This window comes from Protomyctophum parallelum, assembly GCF_964188405.1.
Source record: "Protomyctophum parallelum genome assembly, chromosome: 22".
NCBI lineage: Eukaryota > Metazoa > Chordata > Actinopteri > Myctophiformes > Myctophidae > Protomyctophum > Protomyctophum parallelum.
The window spans coordinates 35,336,824-35,361,823 of NC_139714.1; the positions used below are offsets into that span (position 1 = coordinate 35,336,824).

General features: G+C 45.6%; 1 protein-coding gene across 5 annotated transcripts in view; it reads right to left on the minus strand.

The window, feature by feature from the left end:
* nav3 (neuron navigator 3) overlaps nt 1-19,396 on the minus strand; it is a 104,743-nt gene extending 85,347 nt beyond the window's left edge. For all 5 annotated transcript variants that reach the window (XR_014568765.1, XM_083757578.1, XM_083757577.1 and 2 more), the window contains exons 1-3: nt 19,291-19,396; nt 9,850-10,317; nt 6,212-6,475 (exon numbers count right to left, since the gene is read on the minus strand). Coding sequence is in view for 4 of the 5 variants with exons in the window: in XM_083757578.1 (XP_083613704.1) it covers nt 6,212-6,475; nt 9,850-10,317; nt 19,291-19,376 (818 nt within the window). In the remaining variant the exon portion in view is untranslated. The remainder of the gene's footprint in view (nt 1-6,211; nt 6,476-9,849; nt 10,318-19,290) is intronic.
* Between the last annotated feature and the right edge of the window lie 5,604 nt (nt 19,397-25,000).

Below are 25,000 nucleotides of genomic sequence, written 5' to 3' on the forward strand. Positions count from 1 at the left end.
CATGCAGAAACCTGTGTGTCCGTTAACTGAGATGAACCTGTGTGTACATGCAGAAACCTGCGTGTCCGTTAACTGAGATGAACCTGTGTGTACATGCAGAAACCTGCGTGTCCGTTAACTGAGATGAACCTATGTGTACATGCAGAAACCTGCGTGTCCGTTAACTGAGATGAACCTGTGTGTACATGCAGAAACCTGCATGTCCGTTAACTGAGATGAACCTATGTGTGTACATGCAGAAACCTGTGTGTCCGTTAACTGAGATGAACCTATAGTGTACATGCAGAAACCTGCGTGTCTGTTAACTGAGATGAACCTATGTGTGTACATGCAGAAACCTGCGTGTTCGTCATCTCTTTATAACGGTTCAAGGCTTTATGCAAAACGCATACAAATGTACGTTATAACAATAGGCTTTGTCAAAGCCTCCAGAAGAGCCGTCTGCTCCAAATCTCCTGACTGCTTCTGCTCTCGCAGCGCCAACAGACTTGGAGACGAGACGCGCGGCATGAGTCACTCCTCAAAGAAGTGACAGCGAGGATCAGAAAGTTTGCATTGTTTTCCCACAGAATACCAACACCACCGGTGGCACTGCCTCGCGCAGGCACACACAGTGCCTCCAGTGACCTTTGAAGCTCTCGCTTTTCAAACAAGTTAAAAACTACAAAACAAAATGCAGAGCCAGCTGCCATCACACCCTGCAGAGAGGGAGGGAGTGGGAGTGAGAGTGAGAGTGAGAGTGAGAGTGAGAGTGAGACAGAGAGAGAGAGAGAGAGAGAGAGAGAGAGAGAGAGAGAGAGAGAGAGAGAGAGAGAGAGAGACGGATGAAGATGAGGGAGAAGAGAAAGGAGCAGAGAGATGGAGAAATTAAACCATTTAGACCTGAACCCGACTCTAAAAGAAATGTCTTCTACAGTAAATCATGAGAGTTTTCTCAAACATTTGTCAGTGGTTCTCTCAAACATTTTCATGTCAAGGACCCCCAAAAATATATGCAAATATGTTGTTGCCAGGGACCAGATTTGAGTTAAAAAAACGTTCGCTCTGAAATAATATATATTCAAAGATTTGCGCCTGCAGATTTTCAAAAATAGCAGACATACAAGCTCGTACATAACTCGGCACTCGGTGCCGTGCTATAAGCTTGTAGATCTGCTATTTTTCAATAGCTAAAGTAAATGGTAAATGTAAATGTAAATGGTAAATGTTGCATTTATATAGCGCCTTTATCCAAAGCGCTTTACATAGATTGTGCATTACATTCACCCATTCACACACACATTCATACACCGATTGCGGCGGAAGCCATGCAAGGTACCAACCAGCACATCGGGAGCAATTTGGGGTTCAGAGTCTTGCCCAAGGACACTTCGACATGTAGACAGGAGGAGCCGGGATTCGAACCGCCGACCCATGGATCATTGGACGACCTGCTCTACCTCCTGAGCCACAGTCAATAATGCTTACAACACCAAAAGGGGTTCCCGCCCAGAATGGATTAAGGGAAGAGAGAGAGAGACGGAAAAGGAGACGTTGAGACATCAGGATGCTAAAAGTAGGGACCTTATTACTTATCCCATTCTGACCTGGCACCCATTTTGGTGTCAGCATCATGTTATGCTTTATCTATTACAAAAATAGCAGATCTACAAGCTCATATCGCGCCACCGAGTGGCGCGATACGAGCTTGTAGGTCTGCTATTTTTTGAGAAATCGAAGAACGACTGACATTTTTTTAGAATCTGATCTCAGGTCAGAATGGGGTTAATCAGACCAGTGTGTGTCCAGTGGAAACCTCCGTATGAATCTGATCTCAGGTCAGAATGGGTTATTCATGTCTTTGCTGGGAACGGGCGCGCTGCATGGCGGTGTCAAAACATTCCCCTCAAAGACGCCTGGATGGCTTCCCCTCAGCGTGTCTCATCTATGTTGCATGGCAGAAGGGTATTTTTAGAGACATGGCGGGGCTTTTAGTCCGGGCAGAAATGTCCTTTGTGTTCATATATATATATATATTATATATATATATATATATATATATATATATGGGAGACATTAGAGATATAGCCAGACTTTTGTTTTTGCAGCAGCTTAAGGTGGAAGGCCAATTTCCCCATTGAGTAAAAGACAACATTTCAACATGAAACAAGACCTCTTCCTTGAGAAACGGGGTGGTGCATACTTAGTTTAGACTAGTCATTGGTTAGACATGGGTTAAGGGTTTGAGATAGGTTGTAGTTCATTGTAGGACTAATGACTGGTCTAACCAAATGACTAGTCAAAGTACTGTCTAAACTAAGTACTGCACCCCCAAAGATACGCTATGCTAAATAAACACCGACACCAGATGGTCTGTTCTCACATGTATGCTGGCTCAGATGTTTTTGGATGAAGCTGCCTTGGTTGAACGCCAGGAGAGTATACTGTAGTTATGGTGGGAGATAACCGTGAAATGTAATGAGCCCCACAGGGACTGTTTATGAACACAGGCCTCTCTGCTGCCCCCTAGGGGCTGTCTCTGAAACATGCCAGTCTGGGTAGTGCACGGAACCATGAGTGAGCGTTTGCGTGTATATTTTTTTAGAGGCTGTGTGTAAGAACTTAAGAAGTCCTCCCCGTGCGTGTGCGCGTGTGTGTGTGTGTGTGTGTGTGTGTGTGTGTGTGTGCACAATTTGCACATGCCAAATATTGTGCTCTAATTGGTAGCAGAGATTCAGCAAAAAATGTTAGAAGACAATAAAGGTTCTTTCTAGAATTGCAGGATAATTACAGCAATGATTTGATCTATGGATGACAAGTCAGGAAGAGCATTTGAAGGCACTTGAAATCATCACCCCACAAACTATTAGCACAATGGGCTAAATCTTGCGCCAGTCCTTACTCCTTATCACTAAACTTATTTGCATTTTTTTTTTTACTATTTTGAAAAACCATTTTGAAATAGTTCAAATAGCCGAACTACAAGCTCACAACGTGTCAACGTAGCTCAGCTATTATACTATTTTGATCGGCTTCAAAATAGTAAAACATTAGGGATAAGGGGCAAGGTGCATTGACCATCAGCTGTAGAAATCACAGACAGTTGGGCATATATTTTTTCAAAACTCTTGCTTGTAAATAATGCAGCTTTTAATCGAACAGAATGTTCGGCTTCTTACCAAACTCTCATAGCCTATAACAGACTATATTTTCACCCAAATTGACAACTAAATAAACAAAAACGAAAGTAACATGTTCTCCCGGTTTTGTCGACTTCAAAAGGAGCATTTGATTCAATTTGGCACGACAAGGCGGGTCTGCCGTACACAAACTGCTGGAAATCGGCATTGGAAGTAAAAACCTATGACATAAATCTCATGTATATGCTGACAACAACACCTGTGCTGTTAGGATTGGGGGAGGGAGAAAATAAAGTTCTTAAGAGCTGGGAACCAATCGGGCGGAGAACAGAATCTGCGCATTTGAAGGCTAAAGCCATGAAACTCAAGCTTTCCCAAATGCGTTTATACCCGCTGGGCTTTGCCTCATGTTGTCAGGCAGAGGAGGTGACAGCTCTGCTTCCGACAATCAAACTCCTGTCAAACCGGAGCAGAGGGCTAGCGTAAGAGATGCCTGTACTTGCATGCATGCAGGGCATGGTGTGCAACTCCCTCGGGCTTCCTCAGGGGAGAGAGAAAGGATTCAGCCTTCCAGAACTGAAGCCTGATCGCTCACCTGCAGGCACCTTAAGTCCTATATATACTTCATTGTATGACGAATAGTGAAAATAGCCTAATATCTACAAGCTATTTACGAGTTGTTAGTTTTCTCATCGACGCTGTGTGAAACACTGCTAACACACAACGTCTGGGCCTTAAAGGAGAATTACATATACTAAAAGGCTTTCTTACCTTTCTTTGTAGTTGTTACGTCCCCACCAAAGAGGTCCAGGTGTTTTTTTGTGCAAAACCTCCTAATTGGCTATTTCCCCTACCATAAGCCCTAAATTAATTACATTGCATTGAATGGGAATTGAATGGGGCTATGGGGTGTTGTGCTAATTTGCTTATTTCCATCGCTCAAAATTATAATTTCTTTGTATATATCCTCTCTTCATAATGTAAATAATATCCCAAGCGGCACACTTTACTACTTCTTTCGATGGAAATAAGCAAACTAGCATAACACCCCATAGCCCCATTCAATTCCCATTCAATGCAATGCAATTCATTGAGGGCTTATGGTAGGGAAAATAGCCAATAAGGAGTTTTTGCACAAAAAAACACCTGGACCTCTTTGGTGGGGACGTAACAACTACAAAGATAGATAAGAAAGATAAGAAAGCATTCTAGCATGCAATTCTCCTTTAAGCTGCGATTTACTGATTCATACGTAGCCGAGGAATGGATGTCACTGATATTCAAAGAGAACAACACATCAAGAACAGGACGTGTTATGATTTGGAAAACTGTCCACGTGTGTGTACGGTACTCGGCGTCAAAACGGACAGATTTGACTGGCAGGTCAGAGCGGGCCAGGCTGATAACATATTCTGAATCCAGGCCAGGTCTGCTGTGTTCTGACACATACCGTACAGTACTGTACACGAGTTCATTCCCTGCCCAGTGGCTGGATGGCTAACCGACAAGGGAGATTCTGGTCACGTACAAATAAGTATATACGAGGGATATAAATAAAAAACCCTGCGCAAAAGCAATACCCTGAATATACCCATCATCACTCGCCGTACACATGGCATTTCTTCGCAAACTCTGAGGGTTTCAATGGCATTCGTTAGGCTTGTCCCGATCCGATCATGTGATCGGAAATCTGGGCCGATCACATCATTTTCAAATGATCGGGATCGGGAGCAAAAAAATCCTGATCGGGACATCCCTTAGTATCAATATTATATCCATATCATGATATTAGACTGGATGTCGTCTGTGATTTTGGATAATTTGTACTATTTTGCGGCATAAACGTGTTCTATACAAATATAAATATCGGATCGGGAAAAATCAGTATCGGCAGACATTCGAAATGTAATGATCGGAAACTGATCAGGAGTGAAAAAAACGTGATCGGGGACATCCCTATAGCATCAATAGTCTACGGCTTGAATGCTCTATTAATGTGACATAATAAAAGTCACCTCGTTGAGTGACATCTGGACACTGGACAAAAGTTTCAGCGCTCATTAAAAGCTCTTCAGAGCTGAACATCCTCCCCATGCTATAGGGAAGAATCCCGCCTATATTATGTCCTCCCAGCAAACTCTGAAGTCCTGACATCACAACCACAGCTTGACAGCTTTAAATCAATAGAGTGTGGCTTGTTCCACGTCTAGCCCTGGCTGTCCCCCGCACGAGGAGAGCCTTGTGTCTGTCTCACCTCTGAGACACAAGGTGATTCCATTCACTCTCTCATTATACTTTCCCCGTTTCTGACTTTCAACTATTTCTGCGGTATAATAACAACTGCTGGAAACTGTGATGTGCAGCATTGTGCTCGCTAAACGACTCCCCCCACATCGTGTAATAGGTGACAAGATGACAAGCAGAGTTGTGGTTAGAGCAGTGAATTCCGTGGCGTGCTCTCATGTCCCCGTCTCACCCATCCACCCCCGGTGAGAAAAGTAATTGGGAAGGATTCCCTCTCAACTGCATAACTTTAGTTGGCAAACTGTGATTTGTTTACCAAACGGTGACATCTCCTAGCAGGCGTTAAAGACTGATTTATGCTTCAGCGACAAAGTTTTGTGCGACAAAGTGCTGTGAAATGATGTTGACAAAAAATAACACTTCATATAATAATAGTGTGTTGATGCGACAACAGATGGGATGACTCTAGTTTTTTCGAGAATTTGTCAACAATCTGTCGGCAAAACAGGTTATGTAAGGCTTGCTCCAAAAGTGCATGATGTAAAGAATTTAGGGCCGGGACTAATTGCAATTAATTGCGATTAATTAACTACAGAAAAATTAACGCATTTTAATCGCACTATTTCTTTCACCGCGGAACGTTGTCACTGGACAGTTTTCAGACGGACCTGCGCACCAAGTGTCCGTGTCCTCTTCAGACAATAACACCACCAGAAACCGCAGACAGTTCACCAGACTGGGGGAAGCCGCTGAGATCACTTTGCTTGTCCCCGTGGATTGGAAATACGATTTAAAAGGCTATCCGATGGTAGCGTGGATTACAGCACAGTTAAAGATTCCCTCCTTACCTGTCGATGTCGCCCTGTACGTCTTTGCCTCCTCTCTGAGACACTTCTCGAGAAGGGGCCAGGTCCGAGGCTCGAGAAGGGGCCAGGTCCGAGGCCCGAGAAGGGGCCAGGTCCGAGGCTCGAGAAGGGGCCAGGTCCGAGGCTCGAGAAGGGGCCAGGTCCGAGGCTCGAGAAGGGGCCAGGTCCGAGGCTCGAGAAGGGGCCAGGTCAGAGGCTCTGCCCACGTTCCTCGCGTACAGATGAAGGCCGCCGTCTGTAAGATACCTGTTGGAGGGGATATGTTTGAACTCATTTAGACCTGGGAACTACAAATGCCTTCTAAACAGTTTTCTGAAAAACCCTATGTTACTACTATGTCAGTGGTTCTCACATAAGGACCCCCCCCCCCCCCCAGAAGCAAAGATTTGAGTTAAAGGGATTGTGACATTAAAAAAAAGGTTTTGGAATTGTTCTTGTTTTTGTTAGGTTTTCTAATCTCAATTGCACCAAAAAAACATGAACTTTTAACATTCAGTAGATTTTCTGTGATCTGGGGTTTTCTGGCTCAAACAGGTGCTCTGATTTGCCAGCAGTGAGTGACATCACTTACTGCAAATCCCATATATGTCAATGGGATTTGCCAGCAGATGTCACTGTTTTCACTGTGTTGCCCCAAAGAAAACTTCAGACCACAGAAAATCCACTGAATGTTCAAAGTTCAGGTTTTTTGGGTGTAATTGAGGTCATAAAACCTAAAAGAAAAAGAAAAATAAATGAAAATGAATGTCATAAAACCTTTAAAAGCGTTCGCTCTGAACGAATATATATTCAAAGGTTTGTGGTGACGGTGGTGGTGACATGGCCCCATGCATTTAGCAGTTAGAGAAAAAAAAAGAAAGAAGCTGCATTTGATTAATTGATTGTTCATTCATAATTTAGTTCATGAAAAATCCGATTTGTCAAATTTAACCTTGAAACAAGTACAGCTAGCCAATAGCTTAGCGAACCAGCGTTAAGGCTTTTTAACCCATTCTGAACGGGAACCCATTTTGGTGTTAGCATCATGTCGTGCTTTAGCTATTGAAAAATAGCAGATCTACAAGCTCATATCGCGCCACCGAGTGGCGCGATACGAGCTTGTAGGTCTGCTATTTTGGAAAAATCAAAGAACGACTGACATTTTTAGAATCTGATCTCAGGTCAGAATGGGTTAATCAGACCAGTGTGTGTCCAGTGGAAACCTCGTATGAATCTGATCTCAGGTCAGAATGGGTTAAAACGTGCGTGCGTGTGTGCACGTGTGTGCGTGCCGGCATGTGTGGTTTCCAGGTTGCAATCACATATGACTGATGGGACATGGGGATCGTTAGTGTTAAGCTAATTAGTCTCGTTATTCATTTAATCACCTTCTCCTCCCTACTCTGCCAGAGCTCGACTCCAACACGCACTTCCATCAAAGACAGACACGCTTTGGCCCCCTGTACGGCTCATAAAGTTGTTTGGGGGTGGGGGAAACGTAAACGTAGGGGTGTGTATGTGAGCATGTATGTGGTTGCTATACTGTGTGTGTGTGTGTGTTTGTGTGTGTGTGTGTGTGTGTGTGTGTGTGTGTGTGTGTGTGTGTGTGTGTGTGTGTGTGTGTGTGTGTGTGTGTGTGTGTGTGTGTGTGTGTGTGTGTGTGTGTGTGTGTGTGTGTGTGTGTGTGTGTGTGTGTGTGTGTGTGTGTGTGTGTGTGTGCGTGCGTCTGAAATGCATTTTCACACCGCCCCCGTGTGCTGGAGGCAGCCTAACGTTCATCACTACAGAGGAAGGTCAGACACTTACACACACATGGTGACGTATATTTGATACCGGGCTCTTTTTCTCCTCATTCAAGGAATGTGTGGCATTGATTGGATGTGTTCAAGAGATACTGGGAATGTGTGGCATTGATTGGATGTGTTCAAGAGATACTGGGAATGTGTGGCATTGATTGGATGTGTTCAAGAGATACTGGGAATGTGTGGCATTGATTGGATGTGTTCAAGAGATACTGGGAATGTGTGGCATTGATTGGATGTGTTCAAGAGATACTGGGAATGTGTGGCATTGATTGGATGTGTTCAAGAGATACTGGGAATGTGTGGCATTGATTGGATGTGTTCAAGAGATACTGGGAATGTGTGGCATTGATTGGATGTGTTCAAGAGATACTGGGAATGTGTGGCATTGATTGGATGTGTTCAAGAGATACTGGGAATGTGTGGCATTGATTGGATGTGTTCAAGAGATACTGGGAATGTGTGGCATTGATTGGATGTGTTCAAGAGATACTGGGAATGTGTGGCATTGATTGGATGTGTTCAAGAGATACTGCATCATGCCTGTATTGTGGAGCCATTCTCTATGCCATGCAGAGCTATACTGTGGCTATAGAAGACAGCCAGTTATTTTCCATACCTATGTTTGATTATCTACTTATTATCTACTTACCATTTGTATATATGATCTTTGGTGATAAGGGACAATATCGATGGCACCCAACTGTACAAGTACTGTTTTTATTGTGCAAATAAGCTAAGCTGAATGTCTTGCTTGCCGTTCGTAGAGTAATCGGAACACCTTGTTGGTTCGTATGAATACATGTCTAAAGCATGGGTGTGAAATGACGGCTGCTTGTGATATTACTGTATTTGACATATCATCACAAAGCATTTAACCCATTCTGACCTGATATCAGATTCATACGAGGTTTCCACTGGACACACACTGGGTCTGATGAACCCATTCTGACCTGAGATCAGATTCTAAAAATGTCAGTCGTTCTTCGGTTTCTTCAAAAATAGCAGACCTACAAGCTCGTATCGCGCCACTCGGTGGCGCGATATGAGCTTGTAGATCTGCTATTTTTCAATAGCTAAAGCATAACATGATGCTAACACCAAAATGGGTGCCCGTTCAGAATGAGTTAAAGGTATATTCAGTGATTTCACTTAATTCAAATATCACTTATTTTTTTGTTTTGTTGTGATAATCCTCTATACTATACGAGTGTGCTGACCATATAAGGAGTTCCTCCCTGTCCCCAGTTAACCCCTGGGGGGGTCAAAAAACCGTAGGTTTCGTTTTTGGCTCTCTATCCTGATTGGATGAAAGGCTTTGCCTCCCAGGCCAAAAACGAAACCTAAGGTTTTTTTTGAGTGAAATCACTGAATATACCTTTAAAGGGGCCTTCCACTCATTTTCAACATTTCAAACCCAACCCCCATTGAGGGCTTATGGTAGGGTAAATAGCCAATAATGCACTTTTGCACCAAACAACACCTGGACCTCTTTGGTGGGGACGTAACGACTACAAATAAAGGTAGCATGGGATTCTCCTTTAACCCATTCTGACCAGGCACCCATTTTGGTGTCGGCATCATGTTATGCTTTAGCTATTTAAAAATAGCAGATCTACAAGCTCATATCGCGCCACCGAGTGGCGCGATACGAGCTTGTAGGTCTGCTATTTTTGAAAAATCGAAGAGCGACTGACATTTTTTTAGAATCTGATCTCAGGTCAGAATGGGATAATCAGACCCAGTGTGTGTCCGGCGGAAACCTTCGTATGAATCTGATCTCAGGTCAGAATGGGTTAAGCTGGTGAAGCTATACTGCAGCTACAGTATGTAACGTACCCGCTAGTGATCTCGTCCGCCCGCACCACGTTCTTGCCCAGGATGTCTCCGTCACTCATGTACCCGCTCATCTCCATCTCCAGCCCTCCGTCTGGCCCTCCTCCTCCTCCTCCTCCCTTCTCCACTTGCTCCGCCCCCCTGGTGCCCGCCGCCCGCCTCAGGGGAGCGCTGAACACGAACCTGGAGGGGTCCGGGTGCCCGCCGCCGTAGCGCCCCCCGGAGGCGGCGCTGCCCCCCCCGGTGGTGTTGGTGCCGGCGGCGTTCGTGGTGGAGCCGGCCCTGGGCGCCACGGCGTAGCCGCCGCTAGTGGGCGTCATGGAGGGGGCGTCGCCCGCCTGCAGACGAGGGGTCTGCGATTGGCCCAGGCGCCACGCCATGGAGGAGGAGGAGGAACGCGTGGCGAGGGCGGGCATGCCGCGGCCGTTCACCTCCGTGGTCACCGTGGTGTCGAAGGTGGTCTCTAGAGTGCTGGAGAGAGAGAGAGATGGTGCATTTATATAGTGCCTTTATCCAAGGCGCTTTACGTAGATTGTGCATTACATTCACACACACACATCCATACACCGATGGCAGGGGAAACCATGCAAGGCACCAGCCTGCACTTCAGGAGCAATTAGGGGTTCAGTGTCTTGCTCAAGGACACTTCGACAGTAACTCTGGGGGAGCTCACAGGGTTCGAACTGCATCCAGCAACTCTACCCCTGAGCCACCGCCGTGAGATAGAGAGATAGAGATAGAGACAGAGACAGAGACAGAGACAGAGACAGAGACAGAGACAGAGACAGAGACAGAGACAGAGACAGAGACAGAGACAGAGACAGAGACAGAGACAGAGACAGAGACAGAGACAGAGACAGAGACAGAGACAGAGACAGAGACAGAGATAGAGATAGAGATAGATAGATAGATAGATAGATAGAGAGAGGGGGGGGGGATTCACTGCCGACACCTTAAACCAGTCATACTAACAAAAACAATCACCTAGAAGAAATAGTAGAAAATAACAATCACGTAGTTATATTTGAGCCTGGAAACCAGACTGATCTGCCAGCACAAAAACTAAATTCCCCTCGCACTGCTCGCAGCGCTATATTAGTCTGACCACTGCTCGCAGCGCTATATTAGTCTGACCACTGCTCGCAGCGCTATATTAGTCTGACCACTGCTCGCAGCGCTATATTAGTCTGACCACTGCTCGCAGCGCTATATTAGTCTGACCACTGCTCGCAGCGCTATATTAGTCTGACCACTGCTCACAGCGCTATATTAGTCTGACCACTGCTCTTATGATATTATTATGTCAATCTCGGGGGTTGTGATGTCAGAGCAAGATGGCCGCAGTGCGATGATGGTCAACACGCTGTGTGCGAAGGGCAAGTTTCCCAGGCAGGAGGACTGATCGAGTTGACAGTACACAACACTGCTGTCTCCATCAACAGGATGCCACTCCCTTCAACGTCAAACGCCACTGCCTCTCACATCACACGTGTGCGTGTGCGCGTGCGGTGTGTATGTGTATGTGTATGTGTATGTGTATGTGTATGTGTGTGTGTGTGTGTGTGTGTGTGTGTGTGTGTGTGTGTGCGTGTGTGTGTGTGTGTGTGTGACCTTCCTAAAGTGTTGTTTTTTCTCCGTGTGTGAACTTGAGGAGCTAAATAAACGCAAACTAGCTAGGTCTGTCAACAGTATTCATGCTAGAACATCACAGGGGGGGGAGGGGGTTGGGGCTGTTAAATAATGTGATAAAAGAGAGATAGGGAGAGAGAGAGAGAGAGAGAGAGAGAGAGAGAGAGAGAGAGAGAGAGAGAGAGAGAGAGAGAGAGAGAGAGAGAGAGAGAGAGAGAGAGAGAGAGAGAGAGAGAGAGAGAGAGAGAGAGAGAGAGAGAGAGAGAGAGAGAGAGAGAGATAGGGAGAGAGAGAGAGAGAGAGAGAGAGAGAGAGGGCAGACAGAGACTTCATTGGCTAGCTTGTCAGCACGCATGAAGACATTATCCCATTCTGACCGTTTTGGTGTTGGCATCATGTTATGCTTTAGCTATTTAAAAATAGCAGATCTACAAGCTCATATCGCGCCACAGAGTGGCGCGATACGAGCTTGTAGGTCTGCTATTTTTGAAAAATCTAAAAAAAAACGACTGACATTTTTAGAATCTGATCTCAGGTCAGAATGGGTTAATCAGACCAGTGTGTGTCCCAGTGGAAACCTCGTATGAATCTGATCTCAGGTCAGAATGGGTTAAACAGTACACACAGTCTACACAGACACAGCTATCACAGCTGTAAAACAAAAGTGCCAGTTTTACCTACCTACTAGCTTGGGCTCTATCTGCTGGAAGGAATAGTGCATTGCATTTATGAAATTAACCCATTCTGACCTGAGATCAGATTCATACGAGGTTTTCCACTGGACACACACTGGTCTGATGAACTCATTCTGACCCGAGATCAGATTCTAAAAATGTCAGTCGCTCTTCGATTTTTTTCAAAAATAGCAGACCTACAAGCTCGTATCGCGCCACTCGGTGGCGCGATATGAGCTTGTAGATCTGCTATTTTTCAATAGCTAAAGCATAACATGATGCTATAACACCAAAATGGGTGCCCGGTCAGAATGGGTTAATTGAAAATAGCCGGAGAGCCACAGGCCTAAAATTGAAAAGTTAAAAAAAAGTTATGGCCATTTTTGTATATACTGTACCACACCATAGACAACCAATATAAGGCAACATTTTCCAAATTCCATCATGCTTTAAGTAGCATGTGACAATAATTGTGACATGTCAAACTATAGGGGGGGTTTTCGTGATTCATGGCGCACGGCATGCACGGCACGTTGGCTAATCCACCTCCTAATGTCTGCTATTTGTTAGAATGTCAACAAGACCAAAATGTGAAAGAATTCTGGGAAGAAGTGAGGAGGGAGATTCAGAAGATATTGTCGATAGATATTGAGCTTGACCCAAAACTGTTTTGACTGGTGGTCTTTACCCACCTGGCCGTAAGATTCAGAGTAGCGAACAAAGATTCCTGGATTTATGTTTACTACAAGCCAAAAGGGCTATAGCCTTATGGTGGAAAAAGATAGGCAAACCCAGTATTGCTCAGTGGTTTAGGGAGTTATCATTGTGTCTTCCTCTGGAAAGAATCACTTATACTTTGAAGAATAAACAGAAGATGTTTGATAAGATATGGGGACGGTTTATCCAATATATTACGGTTAATGATTTATCTTATTTAATGGTGGAAATTGTCTAATTGTATTCTCTGCAGCTGTTTGGTCTTGTGGCCATAAGGACTCTGTTGTTGTTGTTACCATTCTAAGTGCCATTATTTTATTATACTGTACTTATATATGTATGTTATTGTTTGGTTTTTTGTTTGGTTTTCATTTTAAGTAATTGTATTGTATTGTCTGTATTATGTATTGTTTTGTCGTATTGTCTGTTTGTCAAAAAAAAAGAAATTCAATAAATATATTGTTTAAAAAAAAAAAAAAGCCAAAATGAAAATAACACTACTTATTGAAATCCCAGCCATGGACAAATTGTTGTGGTTGTCAACCTCGCTTTCTCTCTTTCCGTGTCGGTGCTGTCTCTGATGTGTGCTACGCACATATAAAGCAGAACTGCATTAAAACGAATCCTTCTACAGAGATATGGAGGCTGTGTGTGTGTGCAGCGCGGGCGTTGACACCGGGGAACTGCTTATTGCTGAGCAACAACAAAGGAGAATAACCAGCAACAACAAACACCATGCAAGATGTATGAAGTATGTAAAGCGCTATTAGTTACTTTACTGCTGTTTGTCAGATCAGTCATTTTACACAAGTATAGTTCAGGCCAGGGATCAACACCCCACAGACAGACAGTCTGTTTGAACAATATATTTTTCTGTGTGTGTGTGTGTGTGTGTGTGTGTGTGTGTGTGTGTGTGTGTGTGTGTGTGTGTGCGTGCGTGCGTCTACGTGTGCGTGCGTGCATGCACGACCCTCCCTGAACTGATTCCTTTACTGATCACAGTGCAGAGATAGTTGATGGCATGCAGCTCAGGTCACAAAGCTGTATTCACTTTTTATGGGTTGCGACGACTATTAAAATATCACTATTTTTACGTTTTTTGTCAGGTGAAACCTGAAGTTCGGGTCCTGGGGACCAAACTTCATTTTTTTGGCTGAAACGTTCAAAATATAGACTGTAAAAAGTATGGATGAAGGGACTTTTCAGCACACAGTGAAGTGTAAATCAAGGAGCCAGACAATAACAGCAAGAGAGTGGTAAGACTTTTCCATCTTTATTTGCCCCGCATGCCTGCCTGCCTGCCTGCCTGCCTGCCTGCCTGCCTGCCTGCCTGCCTGCCTGCCTGCCTGCATGCCTGACTGCATGCCTGACTGCATGCCTGCATGCCTGCCTGCATGCCTGCCTGCCTGCCTGCCTGCCTGCATGCCTGCCTGCCTGCCTGCCTGCCTGCCTGCCTGCCTGCCTGCCTGCCTGCCTGCCTGCCTGCCTGACTGCATGCCTGCCTGCCTGCCTGCCTGACTGCCTGACTGCCTGACTGACTGCATGCCTGCCTGCCTGACTGACTGCCTGACTGCCTGACTGCATGCCTGCCTGCCTGGGCCTATCTTGCCCTTGAGGGATAACGTTTTTTTCCTTCGGGAAAGTTCATTTCCCTTGAAATGTCAATCAATAATATTTGTCGTGGTCTGGGGGGGGGGGGGGGGGGTCAATACAGATGATCTGTCTGCAGGATGTGAGAGAGATGAGGAGGATTCTATTGGGAACGGCCAAGATGGACATCTGACACACTATCACAGTCACCGCAATAATAAAGGATCGACTTCTGTGGCGTTTTGAGAACCCTGATGATCGTGTGTGTGTGTGTGTGTGTGTGTGTGGCGTGTGTGTGTGTGTGTGTGTGTGTGGCGTGTGTGTGTGTGTGTGTGTGTGTGTGTGTGTGTGTGTGTGTGTGTGTGGCGTGTGTGTGGCGTGCGTGCGTGCGCCATGCGTGTGTGTGTGTACATGCGTGAGGCACATTGTGGTTTCTTTTCACCACCTCAAAGGCTTTAGATGAAATTACTCCCTTCGCTTGCTTGCTTGCCGACAACATTTCTCTGAGGAAATATTGCAATATTCACAGTTTCGAGAACATCAAGGAATTATGTCTGCGTGGAGTATTTCCGTCCATATACCGATGTGGGTTTGTGTGAATTGAGGGTACGTATGCGCATGTAAAAAGTGAATAGCAGATCGAGTGGCAAATCGAGTTGCAAAGTGAGTGGCAATGTTGAATTTAATGTTGTTTAACCCATTCTGAACGGGCACCCATTTTGGTGTCAGCATCATGTTATGCTTTATCTATTGAAAAATAGCAGATCTACAAGCTCATATCGCGCCACCGAGTGGCGCGATACGAGCTTGTAGGTCTGCTATTTTTGAAAAATCGAAGAGCGACTGAATTTTTTTTAGAATCTGATCTCAGGTCAGAATGGGTTCATCAGACCAGTGTGTGTCCAGTGGAAACCTCGTTATGAATCTGATCTCAGGTCAGAATGGGTTAAAGTCATTTAATGCAATCAAATAGGACTTTTCTGTGTGGATGTACAGTATGGGGTTGTCGAGGCCAGAAAGTCGTGTTTTGCCACTCAGTGGGCGTTCCCGCATAACTTCCGAGGATGATGATGATGATGATGTCACGTGCGTACCCTCTATAGAGCGTCGCAGTCCCGCCCCCTACCACCAGGGCCCAGTCCCGCCCCCTACCACCAGGGCCCAGTCCCGCCCCCTACCACCAGGGCCCAGGGAATGATTCTCCGTTCATTTTCCTCATAGACCCTAGTTAACCCATTCTGACCTGAGATCAGATTCATACGAGGTTTCCGCCGGACACACACTGGTCTGATGAACCCATTCTGACCTGAGATCAGATTCTAAAAATGTCAGTCGCTCTTCAATTTTTCAAAAATAGCAGACCTACAAGCTCGTATCGTGCCACTCGGTGGCGCGATATGAGCTTGTAGATCTGCTATTTTTCAATAGCTAAAGCATAACGTGATGCTGACACCAAAATGGGTGCCCGGTCAGAATGGAATAAAAACATTCACTTTGAAAGAATATATATTCAAAGATTTGCGACACATTTTTTTTAAATGGGTTAAAGACCTTTTAAGCCTTGAAGAAAAGCCAACTCACGACAACAAACACAATTTTTCGGGCCGAACAAATTATTTGAAAGAAGCAGAAAACGGCAGGTTACAACACTTTTGTTGTTCTTCTTTGTAATTATTTGTTTGGTCCAAAATATTGTGTTTGTTGTCATGAGTATTTTGTCACAACTCGAGTTGGCTTCGTACGACACTTATAAGGTCTTTAAATAAATACGTTTTGAAATGTCTATGGTAAAAATGCATTGGGAATTATTTCCTGGGCCTGGCGTCGTCATGAAAGGGGGCGGGACTGCCACGCTCTATAGCAGGTACACAGTCAAATCTTCAGTGTTAATTTAACTGTTACTGTAAATGGGCCTTAAACGTAACTCAAGAGTATACAAATGTAATACTTTGGGTCCATTTGGTTAGGCCTACATTCGTACACTCTCTGAGTTACCTGAGGACTTTGCAGTGTAATAATCTCTGAGAGAATGGGTGATGGGTTTTGGACAGAGAGAATGTGAACCGTCGATCTACAAGCTGTGAATAGTCGATCTACATTAAGCTCACAACACGTGGCGCTGCTGTGTGACACATTCTGAGCTTGTAGATCGGCTATTTCCAGTGCGAGATACGATGTAAAACCATTCAGAGTGAATACGATGACAATCACGTCTGCCCAAAGCGTAAAGGTAATTAATTACTACCAAGGTGGACGAACCGACTTATGGCCATTTCTTATCCATGAAAGAGATCGGGATGGTTTGGCTCTGCTTTTGTTACGGGTGGCATTGGTATGCATTACTCAAGGCTATACTCACACACAGACGGTATGGTATGCATTACTCAAGGCTATACTCACACACAGACGTGCAGAATATATAAAACGTGCAAGAGCGCATTATGTGAAAAGAAAATTCTTGAAAATGTTTTCATATTTACATTTCTAATGACACAAATCTACGCTAAACCTTTTCGAATGGGGGTCCGTGGCCAAATGCATGTGAATTTGGGTCGTCCTTGACGTGAAAATGTTTGAGAACTAATACTTCTAGTCTAATGTATGTGAATGAGTCTGGTGTTCCCAGACAGACTAATAACCCCTGTGGGTCCCATTGGATTCAGACAATGGGCATGTTATTGATTGTGTTTGGGTGAGATTCCTCTGAGGGGGAAAGAATACACACAGCCACTTATACGCACGCACACACGCACGCACGCACGCACGCACGCACGCACGCACGCACGCACCGAGGCCACCATTTGTCATGGCTGTCAACCACCCAGCCACCAACCACCCCTTTGTAAATGGGGCAAAACACGCAAAATAATAGACTGGAGGATTGAAAATGGAAGAAGAGCTGAGAAACATTGCCCAGAGCTTTGGCAGAGACCAATGGATATCATTCTGACTGCAGCACCGAGAGCCACAGTCAGACACTGTGATGTTTATAGCGATGGCTCACAGCTATTATGACAGTGTTTTAACCCATTCTGACCTGAGATCAGATTCATACAAGGTTTCCACTGGACACACACTGGTCTGACGAACCCATTCTGACCTGAGATCAGATTCTAAAAATGTCAGTCGCTCTTCGATTTTTCAAAAATAGCAGACCTACAAGCTCGTATCGCGCCACTCGGTGGCGCGATATGAGCTTGTAGATCTGCTATTTTTCAATAGCTAAAGCACAACATGATGCTGACACCAAAATGGGTGCCCGTTCAGAATGGGTTAAGGTGATGTCTACAAATCCTCCTGAATACAGAGAGCAGATAATTAAATACAGAGCATAGAATGGCATATTTTATGGAAAAGGAAGGAAGTATGAACGGAGACCTGCCTTATTCCCCTTTGGATTTAACAAACTGATGCAACCATTAAAACGTTAAAAGTTATGTATTGAAATGCAGAACAGTTTTAAGCCATTCTGAACGGGAACCCATAGCAGATCTACAAGCTCGTAGCGCGCCACCGAGTGGCGCGCTACGAGCTTGTAGGTCTGCTATTTTTGAAAAATCGAAGAACGACTGACATTTTTAGAATCTGATCTCAGGTCAGAATGGGTTCATCAGACCCAGTGTTTGTCCAGTGGAAACCTCGTATGAATCTGATCTCAGGTCAGAATGGGTTAAGCACTTAAGTCCTCCAGTCTACAGTTACAACAAAGGGATGCAATCGTTATAAATAACAATTTAGCCGATACTGATACGGATCTATGTTAGTTTTTGTTGTTTTTTATGTCTACTATTAAATCACTATTATAAAGTATAACTGTCCCACTTTTATGTCTAATATAATGTGATCACAGGAGACACAAGAGGCAAAGGGTGATAGCTCTTTTTTTCAAAAGTAACAAGAAATAATGTGCGTACAGTATGAGAGATATACGTATAAACAAAATATATTTCCAAAGATATTTCCAGAGATATTTTCTTTGAAACCAATTATCTTTCACTATACCTACAGTATGTTTTATAGGTAGTATTTTGTACAGTATGGGATCATATCGCTGAACCCATTCTGAACGGGAACCCATTTTGGTGTCGGCATCATGTTATGCTTTATCTATTGAAAAATAGCAGATCTACAAGCTCATATCGCGCCACCGAGTGGCGCGATACGAGCTTGTAGGTCTGCTATTTTTGTAAAAATCGAAGAACGACTGACATTTTTAGAATCTGATCTCAGGTCAGAATGGGTTAATCAGACCACAGTGTGTGTCCAGTGGAAACCTCGTATGAATCTGATCTCAGGTCAGAATGGGTCAATCAGACCAGTGTGTGTCCAGTGGAAACCTCGTATGAATCTGATCTCAGGTCAGAATGGGTTAAGCACTTAACTTTAAACTTAAAAAAAAAAAGTGTGTGGACCATGCGGTGACATTGATCAAATCTTGATAGAAAAAAACGCTTCTACTATATTATTTAGGCCCCCCCACAATCTAAAGCTTATATGTTTCTATGTCAGTGGTTCTTCGATTTAAGAAAAATAGCAGACCTACAAGCTTTGAGCTTGTAGATCTGCTATTTTTCAATATAGCTAAAGCACCAAAATGGGTTCCCGCCCCAAAATGCGCTGCACATGCAAGGTGCCCTTTTTTTTCACTTGAGCACCTGCCCCTCTAAATGTCTGTGCACGCCACTGGGCAGTTGTTATACAGACGGGTAAAAAGGGCAGGGGCTGAAGCCCCCTTTGATGTCTATGTGTATCGCTCATATTTCAAGGCTGAAATTCAAGCAGCTATATACAGTATCTGTCTGGACTGTCCCAGCGATGAGCCTATATACTGTACCTGTGAGTGATCTGTGTTCCTCGGAGGCTGGACATGGTCTCCTCCAGGTTCTGCCGAAGGTCTGCGATGTTTTTCACCGTGCGCATTCGTCTGGCCTCGGGGTCCTCTCCTGGACAGACACAATGAAGACACGCAGAGACACGTCATTTATAAATAATGCACTTTGACGTTCAGAAACAGACCAACACCTCCACTCACAGCCACAAGCACACATATTATCCTCCTAACAACCAAAGAATAATAATGCCCGACTTCAGTGATTTGTACTAATAGTTGCAAGCCGGCGTCAGAAAATGTTACAAGCTGTTGTTAGCTTGTAGATCAACCTGTCATTCGTACAGACTGCCCCACGTACAGTACGACGCCACAAACTGTGTTTTCAACTGGAGAAATTTTTCATTTTTTTTGCAGTATTGACATTTTCATCTTCAGGCGAACGCGGAAAACGCTGCAGTGACACTGCACATTCCATCAGTTAACACATTTTGGTGTCAGCATTATGCTATGCTTATGCTACGTGCTCCACACGTCCCAAACTCTTCTCCCTTCTGGCTCCAAAACTCTGGAATGCACTTCCCATTGCAGTCAGAACTGCAGCATCACTCCCAATCTTCCGCCGTAGCCTGAAAACCCACCTTTTCAGACTCCATCATGGCCCATAGCACTTACCCTACCCCCTTAGATAGCATTTTATGTAGACTTAGATAGCATTTGATACAGACTTATAGCATGTTATGTAGAACAGCACTATAATTTCATTGTATGTAGTCATAGCACGTCATAGTACATATGTATAGCATAGTAGTATAGATGTATAGTTTATATGTATAGCTTCATTATATAGATATTCCACTGTTACTTTCTTAGCTTACGCATGTTTCATGATAAATGTTTTTATGTGATGTATTCCCATGCTTTTTTGTTCTTGCTTATTGTAAGTCGCTCTGGATTAAGAGCGTCTGCTAAATGCCTAAATTGTAAATTCTATGGAAAAATAGCAGATCTACAAGCTCATAGCACGCCACCGAGTCGAAGAAAAATCGAAGAACGACTGAAAAAAAGGAAATGATGTCAGTCTGTCAGAGCTACTTTCCCGGTGTGTGACAGAACACAGGATTATTTCTCCTACTGCAGCGTTGAAGAGCACGGCTATCAATGTACTTCACATGGGATTCATTTCTCAGCTGAAGTGCTGCTGTAGTTCGACTGAGGTAATTGGCATCATTCTGCTAATAAGAATGGGAGGGCTATACAGTGCTGTGGGCACTGACTGGGTAGAGACCGGCACATCTGCCTGTCTGCTCAAATTAAGCCCCTCAGTGCGCCTTGTCATGTAAGCCTGTGTCTGCGGGCAGACATTATTGAATGGGTAATTAACCCATTTTGGGCGGGGACCCATTTTGGTGTTGGCATCATGTTATGCTTTATCTATTGAAAAATAGCAGATCTACAAGCTCGTATCGCGCCACTCGGTGGCGCGATATGAGCTTGTAGATCTGCTATTTTTGAAAAAAATCGAAGAACGACTGACATTTTTTAGAATCTGATCTCAGGTCAGAATGGGTTCGTCAGACCAGCTTGTGTCCAGTGGAAACCTCGTATGAATCTGATCTCAGGTCAGAATGGGTTAACACGTGGCATGAGACACGGAATGGATGCCACGGTCACGCCCGTCTCTGGTTTTAACCCATTCTGACCTGAGATCAGATTCATACGAGGTTTCCACTGGACACACACTGCAGGTCTGATTAACCCCATTCTGACCTGAGATCAGATTTAAAAAAAATGTCAGTCGTTCTTCGATTTTTCAAAAATAGCAGACCTACAAGCTCATAGCGCGCCACTCGGTGGCGCGCTATGAGCTTGTAGATCTGCTATTTTTAAATAGCTAAAGCATAACATGATGCTAACACCAAAATGGATTCCCGTTCAGAATGGGTTAAGGTGCTTTCAAAGGGAAACCGTCTCCGTGACAGACGAAGGATGAAGGAGCCATCACATCTCGTATACAATGAGGGGATGATGTTGTGTGTTAATAGTGGTATACTTTTACAAAGATGCTGCTATGCCTTCACGCATGATTTTCAGTGATATCAGCTATCTGACAGCTAGTAGCTACAGTACGTAGTGATGATAAAAACATGCCAAAACCATTACACTATACATTTAACCAATAGGGTGCAAGTTTAAAATATTATTATCTTTGTAAATTTTCTAAAATAGAAAAAAAACTGCTCGTAGATGGTCTGTTTACTACAAAGCCCTGGAGTGGCCACGGGAAGAAAAATAAATGATCCTGTTCAAACGAGATATTATCTTGTTCGAACAAGATAATAAGGGCCTTTCTCGGCCGTTATTGACGATCTTGAGCTCTCCCATCAACCAACCAACAAACCTACTGCACTCCACTTCATACAGCTCACTTGTGGTGCCGATACAGCAAAGCAAAAATGAAAAAACTTCAGGTGGCATATAATGATGCTTTTCGAATATTCCTGAGACTCCCAAGATGGACCAGTGCAAGTGAAATGTTTGTGACCAGTAATGTACCTACTGTACCTTTCATGCTGTACTGAGGAATTTCATGTTTAGATTCATGTGTAGACTGAGGGAATCAAAGAATGTATTAATTATGGCCTTAACAGGGATCACACAGAGTGACACAGTCTTCTCCTCATGTTTCTGGAAACACTGGAGGCAATGTTTATATGTTTTTAATTGACAAGGACTGCATGGAGTGAAAATAGCCTGTTACATATAAGGCTATCTCTGTGTTGTTGTTTTGTATTTACTGTCATGTTTTTCCCTGTTGTTTGTATATGGACCCATTGTGTCTGAAATAAAGTTATCAATCAATCAATCAACCACGACAACATGCAGGCTAAAACTGACAGGCTTAACAATTTTGCCAGACAAGTCGGACTCAGCATCAACAACTCCAAAACAAAAAGTGCTATGTGTCAACTCCACCCCCCCCCCCCCCCCACACACACAACACAACCCGTCATTATTGATGAGGAAGACTTCACCTATCTGGGCAGCCTCCTCGCTAAGACTTCACCTATCTGGGCAGCCTCCTCCTCGCTAAGACTTCACCTATCTGGGCAGCCTCCTCGTTAAGACTTCACCTATCTGGGCAGCCTCCTCCTCGCTAAGACTTCACCTATCTGGGCAGCCTCCTCGCTAAGACTTCACCTATCTGGGCAGCCTCCTCCTCGCTAAGACTTCACCTATCTGGGCAGCCTCCTCGTTAAGACTTCACCTATCTGGGCAGCCTCCTCCTCGCTAAGACTTCACCTATCTGGGCAGCCTCCTCGCTAAGACTTCACCTATCTGGGCAGCCTCCTCCTCGCTAAGACTTCACCTATCTGGGCAGCCTCCTCGCTAAGACTTCACCTATCTGGGCAGCCTCCTCGCTAAGACTTCACCTATCTGGGCAGCCTCCTCGCTAAGACTTCACCTCTCTGGGCAGCCTCCTCGCTAAGACTTCACCTCTCTGGGCAGCCTCCTCGCTAAGACTTCACCTCTCTGGGCAGCCTCCTCGCTAAGACTTCACCTCTCTGGGCAGCCTCCTCGGTAAGACTTCACCTCTCTGGGCAGCCTCCTCGCTAAGACTTCACCTCTCTGGGCAGCCTCCTCGCTAAGACTTCACCTATCTGGGCAGCCTCCTCGCTAAGACTTCACCTCTCTGGGCAGCCTCCTCGCTAAGACTTCACCTCTCTGGGCAGCCTCCTCGGTAAGACTTCACCTATCTGGGCAGCCTCCTCGCTAAGACTTCACCTATCTGGGCAGCCTCCTCGCTAAGACTTCACCTATCTGGGCAGCCTCCTCGCTAAGACTTCACCTATCTGGGCAGCCTCCTCGTTAAGACTTCACCTATCTGGGCAGCCTCCTCGTTAAGACTTCACCTATCTGGGCAGCCTCCTCGTTAAGACTTCACCTATCTGGGCAGCCTCCTCGCTAAGACTTCACCTATCTGGGCAGCCTCCTCGCTAAGACTTCACCTATCTGGGCAGCCTCCTCCTCGCTAAGACTTCACCTATCTGGGCAGCCTCCTCGGTAAGACTTCACCTATCTGGGCAGCCTCCTCGCTAAGACTTCACCTATCTGGGCAGCCTCCTCGCTAAGACTTCACCTATCTGGGCAGCCTCCTCGCTAAGACTTCACCTATCTGGGCAGCCTCCTCGTTAAGACTTCACCTCTCTGGGCAGCCTCCTCGCTAAGACTTCACCTATCTGGGCAGCCTCCTCGCTAAGACTTCACCTCTCTGGGCAGCCTCCTCGCTAAGACTTCACCTATCTGGGCAGCCTCCTCGCTAAGACTTCACCTATCTGGGCAGCCTCCTCGCTAAGACTTCACCTATCTGGGCAGCCTCCTCGCTAAGACTTCACCTATCTGGGCAGCCTCCTCGCTAAGACTTCACCTCTCTGGGCAGCCTCCTCGCTAAGACTTCACCTCTCTGGGCAGCCTCCTCGCTAAGACTTCACCTATCTGGGCAGCCTCCTCGCTAAGACTTCACCTCTCTGGGCAGCCTCCTCGCTAAGACTTCACCTCTCTGGGCAGCCTCCTCGCTAAGACTTCACCTCTCTGGGCAGCCTCCTCGCTAAGACTTCACCTCTCTGGGCAGCCTCCTCGCTAAGACTTCACCTATCTGGGCAGCCTCCTCGCTAAGACTTCACCTCTCTGGGCAGCCTCCTCGCTAAGACTTCACCTCTCTGGGCAGCCTCCTCGCTAAGACTTCACCTCTCTGGGCAGCCTCCTCGCTAAGACTTCACCTCTCTGGGCAGCCTCCTCGCTAAGACTTCACCTCTCTGGGCAGCCTCCTCGCTAAGACTTCACCTCTCTGGGCAGCCTCCTCGCTAAGACTTCACCTCTCTGGGCAGCCTCCTCGCTAAGACTTCACCTATCTGGGCAGCCTCCTCGCTAAGACTTCACCTCTCTGGGCAGCCTCCTCCTCGCTAAAGGGCAGCGGGGCGTCCGAGGACACGAAGGCACGACTGGGAAAGGCTCAGGGTGCCTTTTCCCCCAACAAGTGTTCCACAACCGATGCCTCCGTCCGGACAATATGCCAGATAAAATCTCTAATAATGAACTGTATGAACAAACAGGGAGCCAGCCGGAGCATCACCAAGGAGATTATACACATCGACGCCTGAGATGGCGAAACAGGACCACGTCACAAAGGTGGCCTTAAGATGGACACCACCAGGAAAGAGAAAACCTGGGAGGCCCCAAAACCACCTGGTGCGGAACTGTGACGCAGGAGCCAGAAACAGATGAACCTGTCCTGGGGAGGAGAGGAGAGGCGCGCCATGCTGCCAGGGGTGGGATGAAATGGAGAGCGCTCATTGAAGCCTTATGTCCCGCATAGGGCACGAAGAGGAGTAAGTAAGTAGGTCTCGACCCCGCCCCTCTCCCACTGTTTACATTGTGTTTAGTTTTCCAAGATGGCCGCAGCACCAGGAGGGGGTGGGGCGGAGGTGAGCGGGCGGGCGGGGGGTCGACATATGACCTTTACTGGGATGCATTCAAGACACTCAGCCTTGTGTCTGACACCTGCCTTGTGTCTGACACCTGCCTTGTGTCTGACACCTGCCTTGTGTCTGAACACAGCTTTGATGGATGTGTTCTGCCCCCCCCCCCCCCCCCCTCCGCCCCATCAAACAAAAATGCTTCTTCAAACAATATGGGCTTCCATTGGAAATGCATT